This window comes from Sturnus vulgaris, chromosome 3 (assembly GCF_052056855.1).
Source record: "Sturnus vulgaris isolate bStuVul1 chromosome 3, bStuVul1.hap1, whole genome shotgun sequence".
NCBI classification, from domain to species: domain Eukaryota; kingdom Metazoa; phylum Chordata; class Aves; order Passeriformes; family Sturnidae; genus Sturnus; species Sturnus vulgaris.
This window is the reverse complement of record NC_142245.1, coordinates 114066916-114086814: the sequence shown is the minus strand read 5'-3', so window position 1 is coordinate 114086814 and position 19899 is coordinate 114066916. Positions and strand designations below refer to the sequence as shown.

At 49.6% G+C, this 19899-nt stretch overlaps 1 protein-coding gene across 1 annotated transcript; it reads left to right on the top strand.

Moving 5' to 3' along the window:
- Positions 1-115: 115 nt before the first annotated feature.
- Positions 116-19849, top strand: ESCO2 (establishment of sister chromatid cohesion N-acetyltransferase 2). The gene is made up of 11 exons (XM_088162661.1): positions 116-2244; positions 5252-5305; positions 6374-7328; positions 8356-8422; positions 8566-8617; positions 9877-9979; positions 11477-11608; positions 13256-13345; positions 14494-14691; positions 15911-16095; positions 17707-19849. Exons 1-11 carry the CDS (start codon positions 2225-2227, stop codon positions 18701-18703), a joined length of 2853 nt encoding a protein of 950 aa, XP_088018787.1. The 5' UTR covers positions 116-2224; the 3' UTR covers positions 18704-19849.
- Positions 19850-19899: the final 50 nt, after the last annotated feature.

Genomic DNA, 19899 nt, shown 5'->3' with positions numbered 1-19899 from the left:
GCAGTGCGGGATGACGTCATTAACCAGCGCGGAACGGCAGAAGTGCTGCGGGTAACGGGAACGGCTCGTGTAGGGGGCGGCCATGATGCCGTACGGCAAAGGGAACTGGGAATGTAAAGTCAATGGAACTGCGTGTGATGGGGGCGGCCATGATGCTGTACGGCAAAGGGAACTGGGAATGTACGGTCAATAGAAGTGGGTGTGGAGGGGGCGGCCATGATGCTGTACGGCAAAGGGAACTGGGAATGTACGGTCAATAGAAGTGGGTGTGGAGGGGGCGGCCATGATGCCGTACGGCAAAGGGAACTGGGAATGCACGGCAGCCATGATACCGTACGGAAAATAGCACTGCGCATGCGCAGGGCGGCCGTGGCCTCTTAAGGAACAGAGAACTGCGCATGCGCAGTGTAGTGGTGATTTCTTTCCCGTTTTTCTTTTTCTTTCCTCTTTTTTTTTTTTTTTTTCTTTTCTCCTCTTTCCTTTGCTGTCTCCCTTTCCCCTTTTCCCCATTCCCTCTCTCTACTCTTTTCCTTTCCTTTCTCCTTTTTTCTCTTTCCTTTTTTCCTTCCCCCTTTTCCTTCTCTCCCCTCATTCCCTTGATCCTTTCCCTTTTTTCACCCCATCCCTTTCCTCTCTTTCCTCCCCTTTTCCCCATTTTTTCTCCTTTTCCCACTAAAACTGCGGGAAAAACCAGAAACTCCCCCCCTCCACCTTTTCCGATTTTGGAGAATTGAGGCGTTGGGAACGAGAAAACTTCCAAACGTTTTATTCAAATTCACTCCGGGCTTTGTTCCACGACGATTAGGAGCCATTAGAACAATCGGGAACAATTAGAACCTCATTAACATCCCAGGCAAGGCATCAATTAGCAACAGAGAACCAAACCATTTCCATAAAGGAGAATTCCTTTGGGTTTTTGATGGATAAATATGGGGGAAAATTCCCTCAAATCCACTCACGGCTGTTTCCCTTTTTTTCTTTCCCCTTTTCCCTTTTTTTCCTTTTCTCTTCTTCCCCATTTTGTCCCTTCCCATTCCCCCTTCCTTCTCTTTCCTTTCCCCTTTTTCCGTTTTTTTTCCCCTTGTGAAAAAGCCAAGTTCACTCTTTAGACTTTTAAAAAGTTGAATAAAGGATAAAAAGCGACAACATCCAGGTTGAGGTGTTTGGTTATCTGCCAAAACCGCAGCGTTATCTTAAAAATAATATTATTAAACGCTTTTGCATTATATGGCTTAGGGCATATTCGTGAGCGTTGATACATATTAATTTAAACATTTTTGTGAATTTAGATTTTTCTGCTTAGTTTTAAGCTTTGACTTGTCTGTATGTCGTCCTGTGGATTAAATCAATATATTTCATTTCTTCTCGAATTTATTTTTTCTGTTGCCAGTAATTTTTTTTTTCTTCGTTTTTCTCCAGGTTTTTTTTTTTTTCACTGTTATCATTCAGATAAGGTAGTCCAGCATAGCTATTTCACATTGTTATTTCAGTTAGTTACCAAATAAAAGCATTTCATTACCACATAATTTCCATTTTAACATTATGCCAATGGCCAAACTATATCAAATATATTTGCCGTACTTATTTATGTAAACTATATGGTACAAACATAAGCTGACAGACTATACTAGAGCGAAAAAAAAGTGCAAATTTGCATTATATTAAAATCTTTGTGATTAACAGTAAGGTGCAAAAACTAAGAGATAAATGAAAAAAGCAATAATTTATTTGTTATTTATAACACTCATTAGCCGCTTATCCACGACAGTGCCTAAGGCCAGGCTCGGAGCACCCTGCCATAGTGGAAGGCGTCCTCACCCAGCGCAGCTCCCTCATGCCCTAATTAACACCAAAATGCTTAATTAGCGCCTCGTTACCCGTTAATTAACTCCCAACTCCTCCCATTCCCGCCTCTCCCCTCAGGATCTCCCGCGCCGGGGTCGCCGGGGCGGCGCGACTACAACTCCCATCATCCCCCGCGCGCGCCGGACGGCGGAGCGCCGCTCCGTTCTCGCAAGGCACGCTGGGAGTTATAGTCTAACCGCGGGCCCGCGCGGAGAGGCGCTCTCGCTGATTGGCTGCAGGGCCGCAGGGGCGGGTCCAAAGCGGAGCCGCGCGCTGCTCGACCAATGGGAAGAGAGTTGCGTTGATTGACGTGGCGCTCAGCCAATAAAAGCGCAGCGCGGGCGGTTCGAAGGCGCGCGGCTGACGGCGGGAAGCAGCCATGGCGGAGGCGGCGCTCAGGTGAGGGGGCTCTGAGGGGGCTGAGGGAGATGTGAGGGGCTCTGAGGGAACTCCGAGTGAACGGATCTGAGGGAGATGTGGCGGAACTCTGAAGGGATCTTGAGTGGGATCTGAGAGGCTCTGAGGGAGATGTGAGGGGGCTCTGGGGGTATCTTGAGGGAGCTCTGAGGAGCTCGCAGGGGGCTCCGAGATCTTGAGGGGATCTGAGGAGCTCTGAGGGAGATGTGAGGAACTCTCAGGGGGCTCTGAGGGAACTGCGAGGAGCTCTGAAGGAGATCTGATGTGTTCTGAGGGAGCTCGGAGGAGATCTGGGGAGATTTGAGGGAGCTCTGAGGTGAATCTGGGGGGCTTTGAGAGGGCTCTGAGGGGATTTAGGGGAGCTCGCAGGGGGCTCTGAGGGGATTTAAGGAGCTCTGAGGGAGATGTGTAGAGTTCTCAGGGGGCTTTGAGGGGATTTGAGAGGCTCTGAGGGGATCGGAGGGAGTTTCGAGGTGATCCGAGGGAGCTCTGAGGGGCTCAGGGGATTTGGGGGAGCTCTGAGGGGGATGTGGGGAGCTGGCAGGGGGCTCTGAGGGAACTGTAAGGAGCTCTGAGGGGATCTGAGGTTTTCTAGGGCGATCGGAGGGGGCTCTGAGGGCGATGTGTGGAGTTCTCGGGGGGCTTTGAGGGGCCGTGAGGAAACCCTGAATGAACGGATCTGAGGGGATTTGAGAGGCTCTGAGGGAGCTGTGAGGGGCTCTGGGGGACCTTGGGGGATTTGAGGGCATTTGGAGGAGCTCTGGGGGAGCTGTGTGGAGCTCTGGGGGAGCTCTGGGGGAGCTGTGTGGAGCTCTGAGGGGATCTGAGGGAGCTGTGTGGAGCTCTGAGGGAGCTCTGAGGGGATCTGAGGGAGCTCTGGGGGAGCTCTGGGGGAGCTGTGTGGAGCTCTGAGGGAGCTCTGAGGGAGCTGTGTGGAGCTCTGAGGGAGCTGTGTGGAGCTCTGGGGGAGCTGTGTGGAGCTCTGAGGGAGCTGTGTGGAGCTCTGGGGGAGCTGTGTGGAGCTCTGAGGGAGCTCTGGGGGAGCTGTGTGGAGCTCTGAGGGGATCTGAGGGAGCTCTGAGGGAAGCTCTGAGGGAGCTGTGTGGAGCTCTGAGGCAGCGCTGAAGGGAGCTCTGGGGGCTCTGAGTGGCTCCCAGGGGATTTGAGAGGCTCGGAGGGAACTCTGAGGAGCTCTGAGAGAATCTGAGGGAGCTGTGGGGAGCTCGGAGGGGTCTGGGGGAGCGGCACTGAGGGGCTCTGAGGGGATCCGGGGGGCTTTGAGGGAGCTCTGAGGAGGCTCTGAGGGATCTGAGGAGCTCTCAGGGGGCTCTGAGAGATCTGAAGGTTCTTTGAGGAGCTCTGAGGGGGCTCTGAAGGGATTTAGGGGAACTCTGAGGGGGCCCAGGCAGGGATTTGGGGCCGGGAAGGGGAGCCAGGCAGAGTTTTGGGGTTTGGGGAGCTCTGAGGGGGCTCTGGGGGAGCTCTGAGGGGATTTGGGGGAGCTCTGAGGGGATTTGGGGGAGCTCTGAGGGGTCTCCAGGCAGGAATTTGGGGCCGGGAAGGGGAGCCAGGATCCCCCAGGCAGAGTTTTGGGGTTTGGGGAGCCCTGAGGGGATGGTGGGGGAGGGTTGGACACCCCCTCAAAAGACCCCCCAGAATTCCTTCCCAAAAAGTTTGGGAATCCTCCAGAATTCCATCCCTAAGGGTTTGGGAACCTGGAATTCCCTCCCTAAAGATTTGGGGAACCTCCCAAAAAACCCCTCAGGAGCTCGAGGACCCCACGGATTCCCCCCAAAGGGTTTGGGGACCCCACCCAAAGATTTGGGGACCCCACAAAAATCTTGATCCCAAAGATTTGGGGAGCCCAGAAAAAAAAAAAAAAAAAAAAAAAAATTTGGGACCCAAAAAAATAAAAACCCCAAAAAGGGTTTGGGGCTCACAGAGAGACCCCAAAAATTTGGGACACAAAAAAAAAAAACCCCAAAAGGGTTTTGGGGATCCTCCCAAAAATTTGGGATCCCCCAGAACCCCCCTGGTCCCACAGGATTAATTAGTGAGTGAATCTTGATGGGTTAATTGCCAATAATTAATGAGTGAGGTAATTAATGAATTGCCAATAATTAATGAATTATTGGCTGGTGGTGGTTGGTTGTCCTCTGGGGTTTGGGATTTTTTTTTAGGGTTTGGTTTGGGAAAAATTCCTACGGGTGGGAAAATCCTGGGATGGAGTGGGAATTCTGGGAATGGAAAAGTTCCAAAAATGGGATTTCTGGGAATTAATGAGATGGGATTAATGGGATTTCTGGGAATTAATGGGAATTCTGGGATTTCAAAGGCAAAAAAAGGGAATTTAATGGGAATTAATGGGATTTCTAGGATGGAAATAATGGCATTTCTGGGATTTAAAAGGCTAAAAAATTGGATTTCTGGGATTCCTGGGAATTATTTGGATTGCTGGGAATTCATGGGATTTCTGGGAATTCTGAGAATCCAAAGCTCCAAAAATGGGATTTCAAAGGCTAAAAAAATGTATTTATGGAATTACTGGGATTTTATGGGATTTCTGGGATTGCTGGATATTTGTGAGGTTTCTGGGATTTAATGTGGTTTCTGGGATTTGAAAGGTTAAAAAAAATGGGATTTATGGAATTACTGGGAATTTATGAGGTTTCTAGGAATTAATGGGATTTGAAATTTCAAAGGCAAAAAAAAAAAAGGGATTTATGGGATTTAATGGGATTTCTGGAATGGAATTAATGGGATTTCTGGGATGATGGAATGGAATTCCTGGGAATTAATGGAATTTCTGGGATTAAAAAGGCTGGGAAAAAAAAAAAAAAAAAAAGAGGGATTTCTGGAATTTAACGGGAATGCTTGAGATTTGTGGGATTTCTGGGATGGGGTTCTTGGGATGGGAAGGTTTATTCCCACTTTTCCCCTCTTTCCCTTCCCAATTTTCTCCTTTTTTTCCCCCCCTCTGGAATTGCAGGAGCTGCGGAGCGGCCGCGGGGACGCCCCGGAAACGGAGCCGGGATCCCGACAGGTGAGAGGGGACATTCCCAAAAAATCCCCCAAAATCCGGGATTCCTGATCCCAGTCCTGATCCCAAATCCCTCCTGGGGCATCCCAGGGATTCTCTGGGAATTCCAGCCCAGCCAGGAATTCCCTTTTTTTTTTCCCCAATTCCCCTTTTCCCAAATTCCCTTTTCCTTAAATTCCCTTTTTTTTCCCCCCCCTCCAATTCCTTTTTTCCCAATCTCCTTTTCCCAAATTCCTGCTCTCCTGGAGCCCCCCCCCCCAAGCTTCTGGAAAAGCTTCCAAGAATTCCCTGGATCCTGGAATTCCTGGGAGCCTCCATCCCTCTGGAATTTCCTGGGATTGGGGTCATGCCAGGCTCCTTCCTCAGGAATTCCATGGATTCCAATTCCATGGATTTTTCCCACCCCTCCATCCCAGCATTCCCACAGAAATCAATCCCAGAGGGATCCAAGCAGGAATTCCATGGGATTCCAGAATTCCAAAGGGAAAATGGCCATCCAGGAACCTGGAATATTCCAGGCCCTTCCCGAAATTCTGGGCTGGAAAATCCAGAGGGGTTTGGGGCTGGGCTGGGGAATTCTGGGATTGGGATTGGGGTGAGATTCCCAAAATCTGGGATGGAATTCCCTGGGAAAAGCTCTGCCCTGGTTTCTTGGGAATGAAGAAATCCCTGGATTCAGGAATTCCTGGAATCAGGAATCTTTGGATGCAGGAATTTTGAGGTGAAGAAATCCCTGGATTCAGGAATTCCTGTAATCAAGAACCCTTGGATTCAGGAACCCTTGGATTTGGAATCCTGGGATGAAGAAATCCTTGGATTCAGGAATCCCTGGATTTAGGAATCTTTGGATCAATGAATTATTGGATTCAGGGATTCCTGAAATCCAGAATCCTTGGATTTGGAATCCTAGGATGAAGAAATCCTTGGATTCAGGGATTCCTGCAATCAGGAATTCTTGGATTCAAGGTTCCTTGGAATCACAAATCCCTGGATCCAAGAATTCCTGGGCCAGCCTCTGTTCCAGGATCTGATCCCTCATTCCTGTTTTTTTGGTTTTTTTTTTCCCCCCAGCTCCTGCTCGGAATTCCAGACCCCGGTGTCCAAACAACTCCGAGCTTTTCCCGGCTCCCCATCCCAGAATTCCCGCTGGAATTCCCGGGGGAAGCTCCAGGCTTCCCAGATCCAGTGGTCTCCCAGCTCTGAGGAGGAAAAGCAGGAGAAGGAAACTTTTCCCGGGAAATCCACGCCTTCCCGGAGACTGCACATCCCAGAGGGAAATCCAGCAATTCCCGGGAATTCCCAACCTGCATCCCACAATTCCCAGCTTCCCGTGGGGGCTTTTTATGGGAAAAGGACTTACCTGGATCCTCTGGAGAGGAAACGGCTGCGGGAGCTGCTGGGGGATGGGAATGTGCTGGGAAAAAATGGGAATTCTGGGAATCCCGGCGGGAATTCTGGGAATCCCGGCAAGAATTCTGGGAATCCCGGCAGGAATCCCAGCAGGAATTCTGGGAATCCCAGCAGGAATCGCAGCTCTAAAGGCAAAACCAACGCCAAGGCCCGGCAGGAGATTCCCAAGGGGAAAAGCGTCGGGAATTTCAACGTCGGGAATTCCCGGAATTCCAACGTCGGGAACGTCGGGAATTCCCGGAATTCCAACGTCGGGAATTCCCAGAATTCCCTGCTCCAGAAGAGGCCGGAATTCCGGGTGCTGAGCGCCGGGGTGCGCCCGGCCCTGCGGCTCCCGCTGGGCTCCGCCTTTTTCCTGAGCCGGAAAAAATCCCGGAAAAACCCCGGAAACTCCGGAGCCAATTCCGGGAAAACCTCGGCAGATCCCGGAGCCGATCCCAAGAATCTTCCGGAAAAGGCGTCGGAAAAATCGGGAAAGGAGGAAAAGTCGGGATTGGAGGAGGGGAAGGAAAACTCGGGAAAAGCTCGGGAAGAGGAGAAGGAAAATCGGGAATGTGGGAATGAGGGACAGGAGGAAATTGCCAGGAAAAGCACCGGGAATTCTGAGGGGAAGGAGGTGAGTGCAGAATTCCAAGGAATTCTTGGGAATTTTGGCCTTGGGGAAGGGTTCTGAGGGATGGACAGTGGGAATTCCGTGAGGGATTTGCCTTGGGAATTTCTGGGGATCCCTTTGGGATTTTCCTTTGGGGAATTCCTGTGGGATTTTTCCATTGGGATTCTTGGGAGAATTTCCTTTGGGATTTTTTTCTTTGGAATTTTCCTGGGAGATTCCTGTGGGAATTCTTGGGGAATTTTCCTTGGGAATTCCTGGGGGTTTCTTGGAGGATTCCTTGGGAACTCTTGGGATTTTTCCTTTGGAATTCCTGGGAGTTTCCTTTGGAATTTTCCTTTGGGGAATTCCTGTGGGATTTTTCCATTGGGATTCTTGGGAGAATTTCCTTTGGGATTTTTCCTTTGGAATTTTCCTGGGAGATTCCTGTGGAATTTTCCTTTGGATTTTTGGGGGGGATTTTCCTTTGGGAATTCCTGGAGGATTCCTTGGGAATTCCAAGGATTTTTCCCGATTTCCTGTAGCAAATTCCACATTCTCCCGATTTTCTGCTTCCTCCCAGCCTGAGAAATTTGGGATCTGCTGGAGCCAAATGCTCCCAAATTCCCAGATTTTCCTTGGGAATTCCTTCCCAGTGTCAGGGCAGCCATTCCTGGCTCGTGGCCCAAATTCCAGCCCTTCCCTGGGAAGGAATTTCGGGATCCAGGGAATTCCCTGGAAATCCAGGACTCCAGGAAGGGTCTCCCTTCCCTTTTCCATCCCTGAATTCCATAAAAATCCCTCGGGGATGGATCCTGAGTGTCCTGGATCCCGGAATTCTGGGATACTCTGTGTGGGATCCATGAATTTTCCATCCCATTCCCAAATCCCAAAGGGTGATCCAAGCTTTCCTTGGACACTCCCTGGGCTGGAGCAGACCCAGAATTCCTGAAAAACTGCTGGAAAATCCTTGGAAAACCCCCAATCCCTCTGGTGATCCCCCAGCATTCCAGGTTTTCCCGTTTTCCCTGAAATCCCTCCTTTCCCTCTGCAGGAATCCCCTGGAATTCCTCCCTCTCCCAGCCCGGATTCCCAGGATTCTGGCCCCAAGAAGGACTTGGGTAAGTTGGAAAAACCTTGGGAATTCTTTTCCTGGATATCCCACACCTGGGGAGTTGAAAGGAATGGAGAATTCCCAGGATCTTGGGGCTGGAATTCCACATTCCCACTTTTCCTGAGGCTCAGAATTCTGGGATTTTTCCAGGCTCTCCGTGCCCGGCCGGGCTCTTCCCGATCTTCCTTCCCACCAGGAGGAGGTGAGATCCCATTCCAGCTTTTCCAGAGGGGGGGAAATCCTGGAATTCCCATCCTGGATTCCTCCCTCCCCTCGTGCTGCCAGAATTCCCAAATCCTGGAATTCCACTGGATCTGATCATGGCTGTTCCTGGAGTTTTCCCTCTGCATTTCCCATTTTTTTTCCCTGCTTTTCCCAATATTCCCACCTGGTTTTTTCTTTTTTTCCCTGTTTTTCCCCTCTTGCTCCCATATTTTCCCTTTTTTTTTTTTCCCACTTTCCCACCTGTTTTTTCCCTTCTTTTTCCCTGGTTTTTCCCATTTTTTTTTCACCACTTTTCCCCACATTTCCTTTTGGTTTTTTTTCCCCTTTTTCCCTTCTTTATCCCTTCTTTTCTCCTGTTCTTTTTCCCCCTGTTTTTTTCCAACTTTTTCCCCACTATGTCCCAATTTTTTCCTAATTTTCCCACCTGCTTTTTCCCTCTTTTTCCCTGTTTTTTCCCCACTTTTTTGCAATTTTTTCCACCTTTTCCCTGTTTTCCCCAGCTTTCCCCCCTTTCTCCCATTTTTTTCTGCCTTTTCCTTTGCTTTCCTGCTTTTTCCCATCCTTTCCCCCCTTTTTCCCCAGTTTTTCCCTGCTATTCCCAGTTTTTCCCTCTTTTCTCTGCTTTTCCTGTTTTTCCCTGGTTTTTCCCTGCTTTTCCCAATTTTCCCACCTGGTGTTTCCCTCTTTTCCCCCCATTTTTCCTGTGTTTTTCCCAGGTTTTTCCAGTTTTCCATGTCTTTCCCAATTTTCCCACTTTTCTACTTTTTCCTGCTTTTCCCAGATTTTTTCCCAGCTTTTCCCACTTTCTCCTGTTTTTTTTGTTTTACCTTTTCCCTTGATTTTCCCGATTTTTCCCTGTTTTTTCCCACTTTTCTCTCTTTTCTCTACTTTCCCTGCTTTTCCCCTGTTTTTTCCCCTACTTTTTCCCTGTTTTTCCATGCTTTTCCCATTTTTCCCACTTTTTCCCTGCTATTCCTGTTTTTCCCAGTATTTCCCCGTTTTTCCCACTTTTCCATGGTTTTTTCCCCCACTTTTTCCCTGTTTTTACTCAGCTTTTCCCAATTTTCTCCTGTTTTTTTCCTGTTTTTATCCCCTGGGTTTTTTTCCTGTTTTTTTTTCCCACTTTCTCCTTTGCTTTTTCAATTGCTTTCCCCACTTTTTTTTTCCCATTTTTTTTCCCCAATTTTTTCCCAATTTTTTTTTCCCACTTTTTTCCCACTTCCCTGTGTTTTCCAGGCCCCTGGAGGAGCTCCCAGCTCCCTTTGCCATCGGCCCCTCTGGAAAAGCTCCCAGGAAATCCAAGGAATCCTCTCAGCATTCCCGGGATCAGATGATCATTGTGAGATTCCCAATGTTCCCTGGGAATTTGGGAATTCCCTGGGAATGACCCTGGGAGGGACAATCCAAGGGATTTGGGAGGTGTGGAGTGGGAATTGGGAATTTTGGGATCACTCCCAGTTTTTTGGGATCATTCCCAGGTCTTGGATCCCTGGGGGGGGGGGGGGGAAATTCCCAAAATCCCAAATCCCTGATCACATCCCAAGCCCTGAAATCCTGGAATGTGGGGCCGTTCCTGGGGCTCCAAACCCTTCCTGAAATCCCAAATTCCCATCCTGGATTTTCTTCCCAGATCCCCATCCCTAAATCCCTTCCTTTCCCCAAATCCCACATTCCCCAAATCCCACATTCCCGTCCCTTCTCCCCCTTTCTCTCTCCACATTCCCACCTTTTCCTGGAATTCCCTTCCTGTATTCCCAAGCTTTTCCCAGAATTCCCTCCCCTCATACTCAACTTTTCCTGGAATTCTTTCATTCCTAAGTTTTCCCTGGAATTCTCTCACATCATTCCCAACCTTTTCCTGGGATTCCATCCCCACATTCCTGACTTTTCCCTGAATTCTCTTCCTTCATTCCTGAGCTTTCCCTGGAATTCCATTCCCATATTCCCAATATTCCCAGGATTCCCTTTTGATATTCCCATCATTCCCTGGAATTCCCTGCCCTCATTCCCAGGATTCCCTTTTCACATTCCCAAACTTTCCCTGGAATTCCCTGTCCTCATTCCCACCATTCTCTGGGATTCCCTCCCCACATTCCCAAACTTTTCCTGGAATTTCCACCCCATATTCCTGACATTCCCAGAATTCCCTCCCTGCATTCCTGAGCTTTTCCTGGAATTCCCTTTCTGCATTCCCAGCTTTTCCCAGGATTCCCTGCCCTCATTCCCAACTTTTTCCCCGGAATTCCCTGCCCTCATTCCCGGCTTTTTCCCCGGAATTCCCTGCCCTCATTCCCGGCTTTTTCCCCGGAATTCCCTGCCCTCATTCCCGGCTTTTTCCCCGGAATTCCCTGCCCTCATTCCCGGCTTTTTCCCCGGAATTCCCTGCCCTCATTCCCGGCTTTTTCCCCGGAATTCCCTGCCCTCATTCCCGGCTTTTTCCCCGGAATTCCCTGCCCTCATTCCCGGCTTTTTCCCCGGAATTCCCTGCCCTCATTCCCAACTTTTTCCCCGGAATTCCCTGCCCTCATTCCCAACTTTTCCCCGGAATTCCCTGCCCTCATTCCCAACTTTTTCCCCGGAATTCCCTGCCCTCATTCCCAACTTTTTCCCCGGAATTCCCTGCCCTCATTCCCAACTTTTTCCCCGGAATTCCCTGCCCTCATTCCCAACTTTTTCCCCGGAATTCCCTGCCCTCATTCCCAACTTTTTTCCCGGAATTCCCTGCCCTCATTCCCAACTTTTTCCCCGGAATTCCCTGCCCTCATTCCCAACTTTTCCCCGGAATTCCCTGCCCTCACTCCCAACTTTTTCCCGGAATTGCGGTTTTGGCGGGCAGGACGCGGGGCAGCGGCAGCTGGGGGCGCTGCAGTGCGGATCCTGCGGGATGCTCTACGATCCCGGAATTCCCGAGGATCGGATCCAGCACCTCCGGCACCACCGGAGACTGCAGCAGGGCCTCGCCTACCCGGTGAGATGGGAATGCTGGGAATGGAACTGGGAATGGTGGGAATGAAACTGGGAATGGAACTGGGAGTGATGGGAATGGAACTGGGAACGGTGGGAATGGAACTGGAAATGGTGGGAATGGATTTGGAATGATGGGAATGGAACTGGGAGTGATGGGAATGGAACTGGGAGTGGTGGGAATGGATTGGGAATGGTGGGAATGGATTTGGAATGATGGGAATGGAACTGGGAATGGAACTGGGAACGATGGGAATGGAACTGGGAACGATGGGAATGGATTGGGAATGGTGGGAATGGAACTGGGAATGGATTGGGAATGGAACTGGGAACGATGGGAATGGATTGGGAATGGTGGGAATGGATTTGGAATGATGGGAATGGAACTGGGAATGGATTGGGAATATGATGGGAATGGAACTGGGAATGATGGGAATGGAACTGGGAATGGATTGGGAATATGATGGGAATGGATTTGGAATGATGGGAATGGAACCGGGAATGGATTGGAAATGGTGGGGATGGAGTGGGAATGATGGGAATGGAACTGGGAATGGATTGGGAATGGAACTAGGAATGGTGGGAATGGATTGGAAATTATGGGAGTGATGGGAATGGGCTGGGAATGGATTGGGAATGGAACTGGGAATGCTGGGAATTCTGGGAATGGATTGGGAATTCTGGAAATGGGCTGGGAATGATAGGAATGGAAAGGGAATGGTGAGAATGGGCTGGGAATGGTGGGAATAGAAAGGGAATGGATTGGGAACGGGCTGGGAATGGAAAAGGAATGGACAGGGAATTCTGGGAATGGATTGGGAATTCTGGGACTGGTGGGAATGGACAGGGAATGGTTGGAATTCTGGGAAGAGGGGCATGTTGGGAATGTCAGGAATGAAAAATTCCTGCCCAGGATTCCTCTCTGGAATTCCATCCTGGGGTTCCCTCCTGGAATTGCTGCAGCCATGCAATTCCCATTCCTGGGGGAATTCCAGTCCCTCTGGATGTGGCTCTGGGCACTCGGAGCAGGGCTGGGAATGGCTGAATTCCATGGATTCCCGAGGATTTTCCAGTCAGGAATCTCCCAGATTCCCAATCCAGCTGAGATTTGGTATCCAGAGGGAACTGGGACCATTCCAGCCTGGCTGTGCTCTCCAGGAACAGCTGGGATTGATCCCATTCCCAAAATCCAGAACAATTCCTGTTCCAGCAGATCCTGGAATCCCAGGATCCTGGAATCCTTGGATCCCCCAGTCCTGGAATTCTGGGATCCTCTAATTCCATAATCCCAGGATTCTCCAGTCCTGGAATCCCAGGATCCCCCAATTCTGGAATCCCAGGATCCCTCAATCCCAGAATCCCAGAATTCCCCAATCCTGGGATCTTCCAATCCTGTGATCCCCCAGTCCTGGAATTCTGGGATCCTCCAATCCTGGAATCCCAGGATCCCCCAAACCTTGAATCCTCAAATCCTGAGATTTTCCTAATCCCAGCATCCCCCCAGTCTCGGGATCCTGGGAATCCCCAGTCCTGGAATTCCAGGATCCCCCCCAATCCCAGAATCTCAGGATCCTCCAATCCTGTGATCCGCCCCAGTCCTGGAATTTTGGGATCCCCCACTGCTGAGGGTTTTGTTGGGATTTTCCGGCAGGGCTGGAAGAAGGAGCGCGTGGTGGGGGAATTCTGGGATGGCAAAATCGTCCTGATCCTGCCCGGGGACCCCAACTACGCCATCGGGAAGGTACCGGGAATTCCTTGGGATTGCCTTTGGGAATGGGATCCGAGCCCCAAATCCCACCCCAGTCCCCAAATCCCAGTGGGATCTGACCCCGAAATCCTGAGGGAAGCTGCTCCCTAAATCCCAAATCCCAGCAGGATCTGATCCCTTATTCCAATCCCAATCCCTAAATCCCAATGGGATCTGACCCCTAAATCCCAAATCCCAGTGGGATCCGATCCCAGATTCCCATCCCACCCCAATCCCTAAATCCTGATTCCCTGTGCAAACCCAGCCTTTTTTTTGGGAATGAGTCCCATTTTCCCAGAAATTCCCAGTGCCCATCCCAGTTTCCCAGGAGTTCCTGGGGCCAATCCCGTTTTTCCTTGGAATTCCTGTGATTGCCATTTTTCCCCTGTGATCCCATGATTCCCATTTTCCCAGGAATTCCCATGATTCCCATTAACAATTCCCATTATTCCCCGTTAATCCCCGCTGTTATTTCCCAGTTTTCCCCGTTAATCCCCGTTGTTAATCCCATTATTCCCCGATAATTCCCGTTGTTAATCCCCATTAATTCTCATTGTTAATCCCATTTTCCCCATCAATTCCCATTGTTCCCATGAATTCCCGTTAACAATTCCCATTTTTCCCTATTAATTCCCGTTGTTAATCCCTGTTAATTCCCACCGTTAATCCCATTTTTCCCTGTTAATCCCAATTGTCATTTCCCATTTTCCCCATTAATTCCCATTGTTATTCCCCGTTGTTAATCCCTGTTAATTCCCGTTGTTCCCGTGAATTCCTATTAACAATTCTCATTTTTCCCCGTTAATTGCCGTTGTTAATCCCATTTTTCCCCATTAATCCCAGTTGTTATTTCCCATTATTCCCCGTTGTTAATCCCCGCTGTTAATCCCGTTATTCCCCAATAATCCCTGTTGTTAATCCCCGTTATTTCCCATTGTTAATCCCATTTTCCCCATCAATTCCCATTAACAATTCCCATTTTCCCCTGTTAATCCCCGTTGTTATTTCCCATTTTCCCCGTTAATTCCTGTTGTTAATCCCCATTGTTACTCCCATTTTTTCCCATTAATCCCAGTTGTTATTCCCCGTTAATCCCCGCTGTTAATCCCATAATTCCCTGTTAATCCCGGTTGTTCCCGCAGGCACAGGAGGTTCTGGCTCTGGTGGATTCCGAGCTGGGATTCCCGGCGGGGTCCCCGCGCTGCCCGGAGCCGTCCCGGCCCCGTTCCCGGCCCCATTCCCGGCCCCATTCCCGGATTTTCCCGGAGCAATCCCACGTTTACCTGTTCGTGGGCGCCGGCAGCGTCCTCGGCTGCCTGGTGGCACAGAGCATCAGCCAGGTCAGCACTCGTTCATTAACCGCTAATTAGCCATTAATTAGCCTCTGATCAGCCGCCTATTAGTGACTGATAGCTGGCTAATTAATTAATAACAGCTACAATTAGTAACTACTAACAATTATTAGTAATTCATTAACTTGTGATTGGGTAATGGGTGATTCGTGATGGATTTGGGATTAATTAGTGCTTGATTAGTTAGTAAAAGATCAATTAGCGATTAGCAATTAATTACTGATTAATGAGTAGTTGGTGATAAATTGCTGATGGGATACTGATTGGTTAATTAGTGATTAACTAGTGGTGGATTAATTGATTAATGGTTTACTGGTTGATGGGTGATTCCTGGGGAGCTGGAAAGGAATTCCCAGAGAATCCTGGGATGTCCCTGCCTGGAGCCCCAACCCTAATCCCTAATCCCAATCCTATTCCCAATCTTAATCCCAATCCCACTATTTATTTTAATCCTTATCCCAATCCCAATCTTTATCCCTGTCTCAACCCTAATCCCAATCCTATTCCCAATCTTAATCCCAATCCCAATCTTAATCCCAATCCTAATCCCCAATCCTATTCCTAATCCTAATCTTAATCCCAACCCTAATCCCTAATCCTAATCCCAATCCTAATTCTAATCCCAAACCTAATCTTAATCCTAATCCCAATCCTAATCTTAATCCCAACCCTAATCCCTAATCCAAATCCTAATCTCAATCCTAATAATCCCAATCCTAATCCCAATCCCATTCCCAATCTTAATCCCAATCCGATATTTATTTTAATCCTAATCCCAATCCCAATCTTTATCCCTGTCTCAACCCTAATCCCAATCCTAATCCCAATTTTAATCCCAATCTTAATCCCAACTCTATTCCTAATCCCAATCCTAATCCCAATCCTAATCTTAATCCCAACCCTAATTCCTAATCCTAATTCCAATCCCAACCCTAATCCTAATCCCAGTCTTTTTCTTAATCCCAATCTTAATTCTAATCCCAATCCCAGTCCTAATCCCAACCCTTATCTTAATCCTAATCCCAATCCTAATCTTAATTCCCAATTTCCCAATTCTCATTCCCAATTTCCCATTATTCCCATTCCCATTATTCCCATTCCCAATTTCTCAATTTCCCATCCCCATTCCCAGTTTCTCAATTCCCATTCCCAATTTCCCAATTCCCATTCCCAATTCCCATTCCCAATTTCCCGTTCATTCCCTCAGGCGTTCCGGGTGCTTCCGGAGCCGGGCTCGGCGCCGTTCCCGGACTCTTCCCAGCATTCCCAGCATTCCCGGGCGTGGCGCTGTTCCCTGGAGGCGGAGCCGGCCGTGTGCGGCATCAGCCGCATCTGGGTGCTGGGATCGCGGCGGCGGCGCCGCATCGCCCGCAGGATGGTGGACACGCTCCGGTGGGAACCCGGCACGGCGGGAATGACACAGCGGGAATGAACACTGGGAATGAACAATGGGAATGGCTGACACACAGCGGGAACGACTGACACACACTGGGAATGACAGCAGGAATGGCTGACACACACTGGGAATGACTGACACACACTGGGAATGACTGGGAATGAACAGTGGGAATGGCTGACACACACTGGGAATGACAGTGGGAATGGCTGACACACACTGGGAATGACTGACACACACTGGGAATGAACAGTGGGAATGGCTGACACAGCGGGAATGACTGACACACACTGGGAATGACAGTGGGAATGGCTGACACACACTGGGAATGACTGGGAATGAACAGTGGGAATGAACAATGGGAGTGGCTGACACAGCGGGAATGAACAGTGGGAATGACACAGCGGGAATGAACAATGGGAATGACTGACACACACTGGGAATGACTGACACACACTGGGAATGACTGGGAATGAACAGTGGGAATGGCTGACACAGCGGGAATGACTGACAGTGGGAATGGACAATGGGAATGGCTGACACACACTGGGAATGACTGGGAATGAACAGTGGGAATTGCTGACACAGTGGGAATGGCTGACAAACAGCGGGAATGAACAATGGGAATGGCTGACAGCGGGAATGACTGACAGCGGGAATGAACAATGGGAATGAACAATGGGAACGGCTGACACACACTGGGAATGAACAATGGGAATGGCTGACACACACTGGGAATGAACAATGGGAATGACTGACAGCGGGAATGGACAATGGGAATGGCTGACACAGTGGGAATGAACAATGGGAATGGCTGACAGCGGGAATGAACAATGGGAATGACTGACACACACTGGGAATGACAGTGGGAATGGCTGACACACACTGGGAATGACTGGGAATGAACAGTGGGAATGGCTGACACAGCGGGAATGAACAATGGGAATGACTGACACACACTGGGAATGAACAATGGGAATGACTGACAGCGGGAATGACTGACAGCGGGAATGGACAATGGGAATGACTGACACACACTGGGAATGACTGGGAATGAACAGTGGGAATGGCTGACAGAGCAGGAATGAACAACAGGAATGACACACATCAGGAATGACTGACACACGGGGAATGGCTGACACGGTGGGAATGGACAATGGGAATGGCTGACACGGTGGGAATGACAGTGGGAATAGCTGACACCAGGAATGATACTGGGAATGACACAGTGGGAATGACACACAGGGAATGAACAATGGGCATGAACAGTAGGAATGGGGAATGAACAGTGGGAATGAACACTGGGAATAACACCGGGAATGAACAATGGGAACAAGGGAATAACACCGGGATATGGGCAGGGGGTCACCAGGAATGAGCCCCGGGAATGAACAATGGGAATAGTAATGAAAATATCCTGGATTTGAACTAAAAATATTCCAAATTTTACCCCAAAAAATCCCAGATTTCACCAAAAAAACTCCCAAATTCCAATGAAAAAGCAGGAATTCCAGCCCCAACCATTCCTGCTTTTCCCCAAGCCCATTCCCATTTCTCCTGGGGCCAGGATCTGTGTTCCTAATCCCCTTTTTTTTCCCCGGCTCCAGGCGCACGTTCGTGTTCGGGGCGGTTCTGAATTCCCGGGATTTGGCCTTTTCCGACCCCACTCCGGACGGGAGAGCCTTCGCTGCCCGGTACTGCGGCCGCGCCGACTTCCTGGTCTACAGCCCCCTGCCCCCCGGAGCCCCGGGAACCCCGGGATCGGGATCATTGGGATCAGCGGGATCAGTGGGATCCGTGGGATCAGGATCATTGGGATCCCCGGGATCTGCTGGATCGGGATCAGCAGGGTCACTGGGAGCCCCAGGATCTGTGGGAGCCTCGGGATCTGCTGGATCGGGATCAGCGGGATCCATGGGATCCGTGGGATCAGGATCATTGGGATCCCCGGGATCTGCTGAATCGGGATCATCAGGATCCCTGGGAGCCCCAGGATCTATGGGAGCCCCGGGATCTGCAGGATCAGGATCATTGGGATCAGCAGGATCAGTGGGATCTGTGGGATCAGGATCAGCGGGATCCCTGGGAGCTGCGGGATCGGGATCATTGGGATCATCTGGATCACCGGGAGCTGCTGGATCAGGATCATTGGGATCAGCAGGATCATTGGGATCTCCGGAATCTGTGGGATCAGGATCAGCAGGATCCCTGGGAGCCCCGGGATCTGCAGGATCGGGATCACTGGGAGCTGTGGGAGCTGCTGGATCAGGGGGATCAGGATCATTGGGATCAGCAGGATCAGTGGGAGCCCCGGGATCTGTGGGATCTGCAGGATCAGTGGGATCAGGATCATTGGGATCACCGGGAGCTGCTGGATCAGGGGGATCAGGATCATTGGGATCTGCAGGATCCTTGGGATCATTGGGATCTGCAGGATCAGGATCAGTGGGATCCCTGGGAGCCCAGGGATCTGCTGGATCAGCAGGATCACTGGGATCGGGATCAGCAGATTCAGGATCATTGGGATCATCAGGATCAGGATTGGGATCAGCAGGATCAGTGGGATCATTGGGATCAGGGTCAGGGTCCTCAAGCCCAGCCTGAGTTCCTGAGGGGTTGGAAAAGCTGGGATTGATCCAGGAGAGTCCTGCTGAGATCCCGAGGGAATTCTGAGCTCCCGTGGGAATCCTGCCCTGAATCCCTTCCCTAAATCCCTTCCCTTCCCTTGGGAATCCCTAATTCCCTGCTTTCCTTTGGGAATTCTTTCCTTTCCCCCCCCCTTGGCAATTCTTCCTTAAATCCCTTCCAAATCTTTCTTTCCCTTGGGAATCCTTTCCTTCTTTGGGAATCCTGAGCTCCCACAGGAATTCTCCATTCCCTTGGGAATCTTTCATTCCCTTCCTTGTTTTTTGGGAACCTTTCCTTTCCTTCCTTGGGAATCTTCAGCTCCCACAGGAATCCTTCATTCCTTTGGGAATCCTTCCTTAAATCCCTTCCCAAAATCCCTTCAATTCCCCAAATCCCTTCCCTTCCTAAATCCCTTCCTTTCTTTGGGAATCCTTCCTTAAATCCCTTCCCTTGGGAATCCTTCCCTTCTCTTGGGAATCTTTCATTCCCTTCTTTTCTTTGGGAATCCTTCCCTTCCTGGAATCTTTCCCTTCCTTGGGAATTCTGAGCTCTCAGAAAAATCCCTCATTCCCTTGGGAATCCTTCCCTAAATCCCTTCCCTTCCAAATCCCTCATTCCCTTGGGAATTCTTCCCTTTCTTTGGGAATCCTTCCCTAAATCCCTCATTCCCTTGGGAATCCCCCTCTCCTGCAGTTGCTGCGTTCCACTGGAAATCCTGGAATTCTGCCAGGATTCCCCCTGGAATTCCTTGGTTTTCCTGGGTGTTTTTTTTTTTTTTTTTTTTGGGATTTAAGTTAATTGGGGTCTCAGGGGTTTGTTAATGGAAGTTTGTTTCTTTTCCTGTTCCCTTGGAATTTTGTTGGGAATTCTTCCCGGGGTTTTTCCCACGGGATTTGCACCTGGAGCCTCCCGGGGCCCTCCCAGACAGGAAATTCCAGGGGGTTGTGGAAATAATTCCAATGTTTTACCATGATATTCCATACATTTATGACAATATTCCATGGTTTTGTGGAAATATTCCAAGGTTTTACCATGATATTCCATACATTTATGACAATATTCCATGGTTTTGTGGAAATATTCCAAGGTTTTGTGATGTTATTCCATAAATTTGTGACAATATTCCAAGTTTTATTTCAGTGTTTTCTGGAAATATTCCATGGTTTTGTGAT

Bases quoted from the DNA above. Each gene is read 5' to 3' on its own strand.
- ESCO2 (XM_088162661.1), top strand. From the start codon at position 2,225: ATGGCGGAGGCGGCGCTCAG. The intron at 8,423-8,565 runs GTAAGTTGGAAA...GGATTTTTCCAG, and splicing joins TGGCCCCAAGAAGGACTTGG to GCTCTCCGTGCCCGGCCGGG. The intron at 16,096-17,706 runs GTGGGAACCCGG...CCCCGGCTCCAG, and splicing joins AGGATGGTGGACACGCTCCG to GCGCACGTTCGTGTTCGGGG.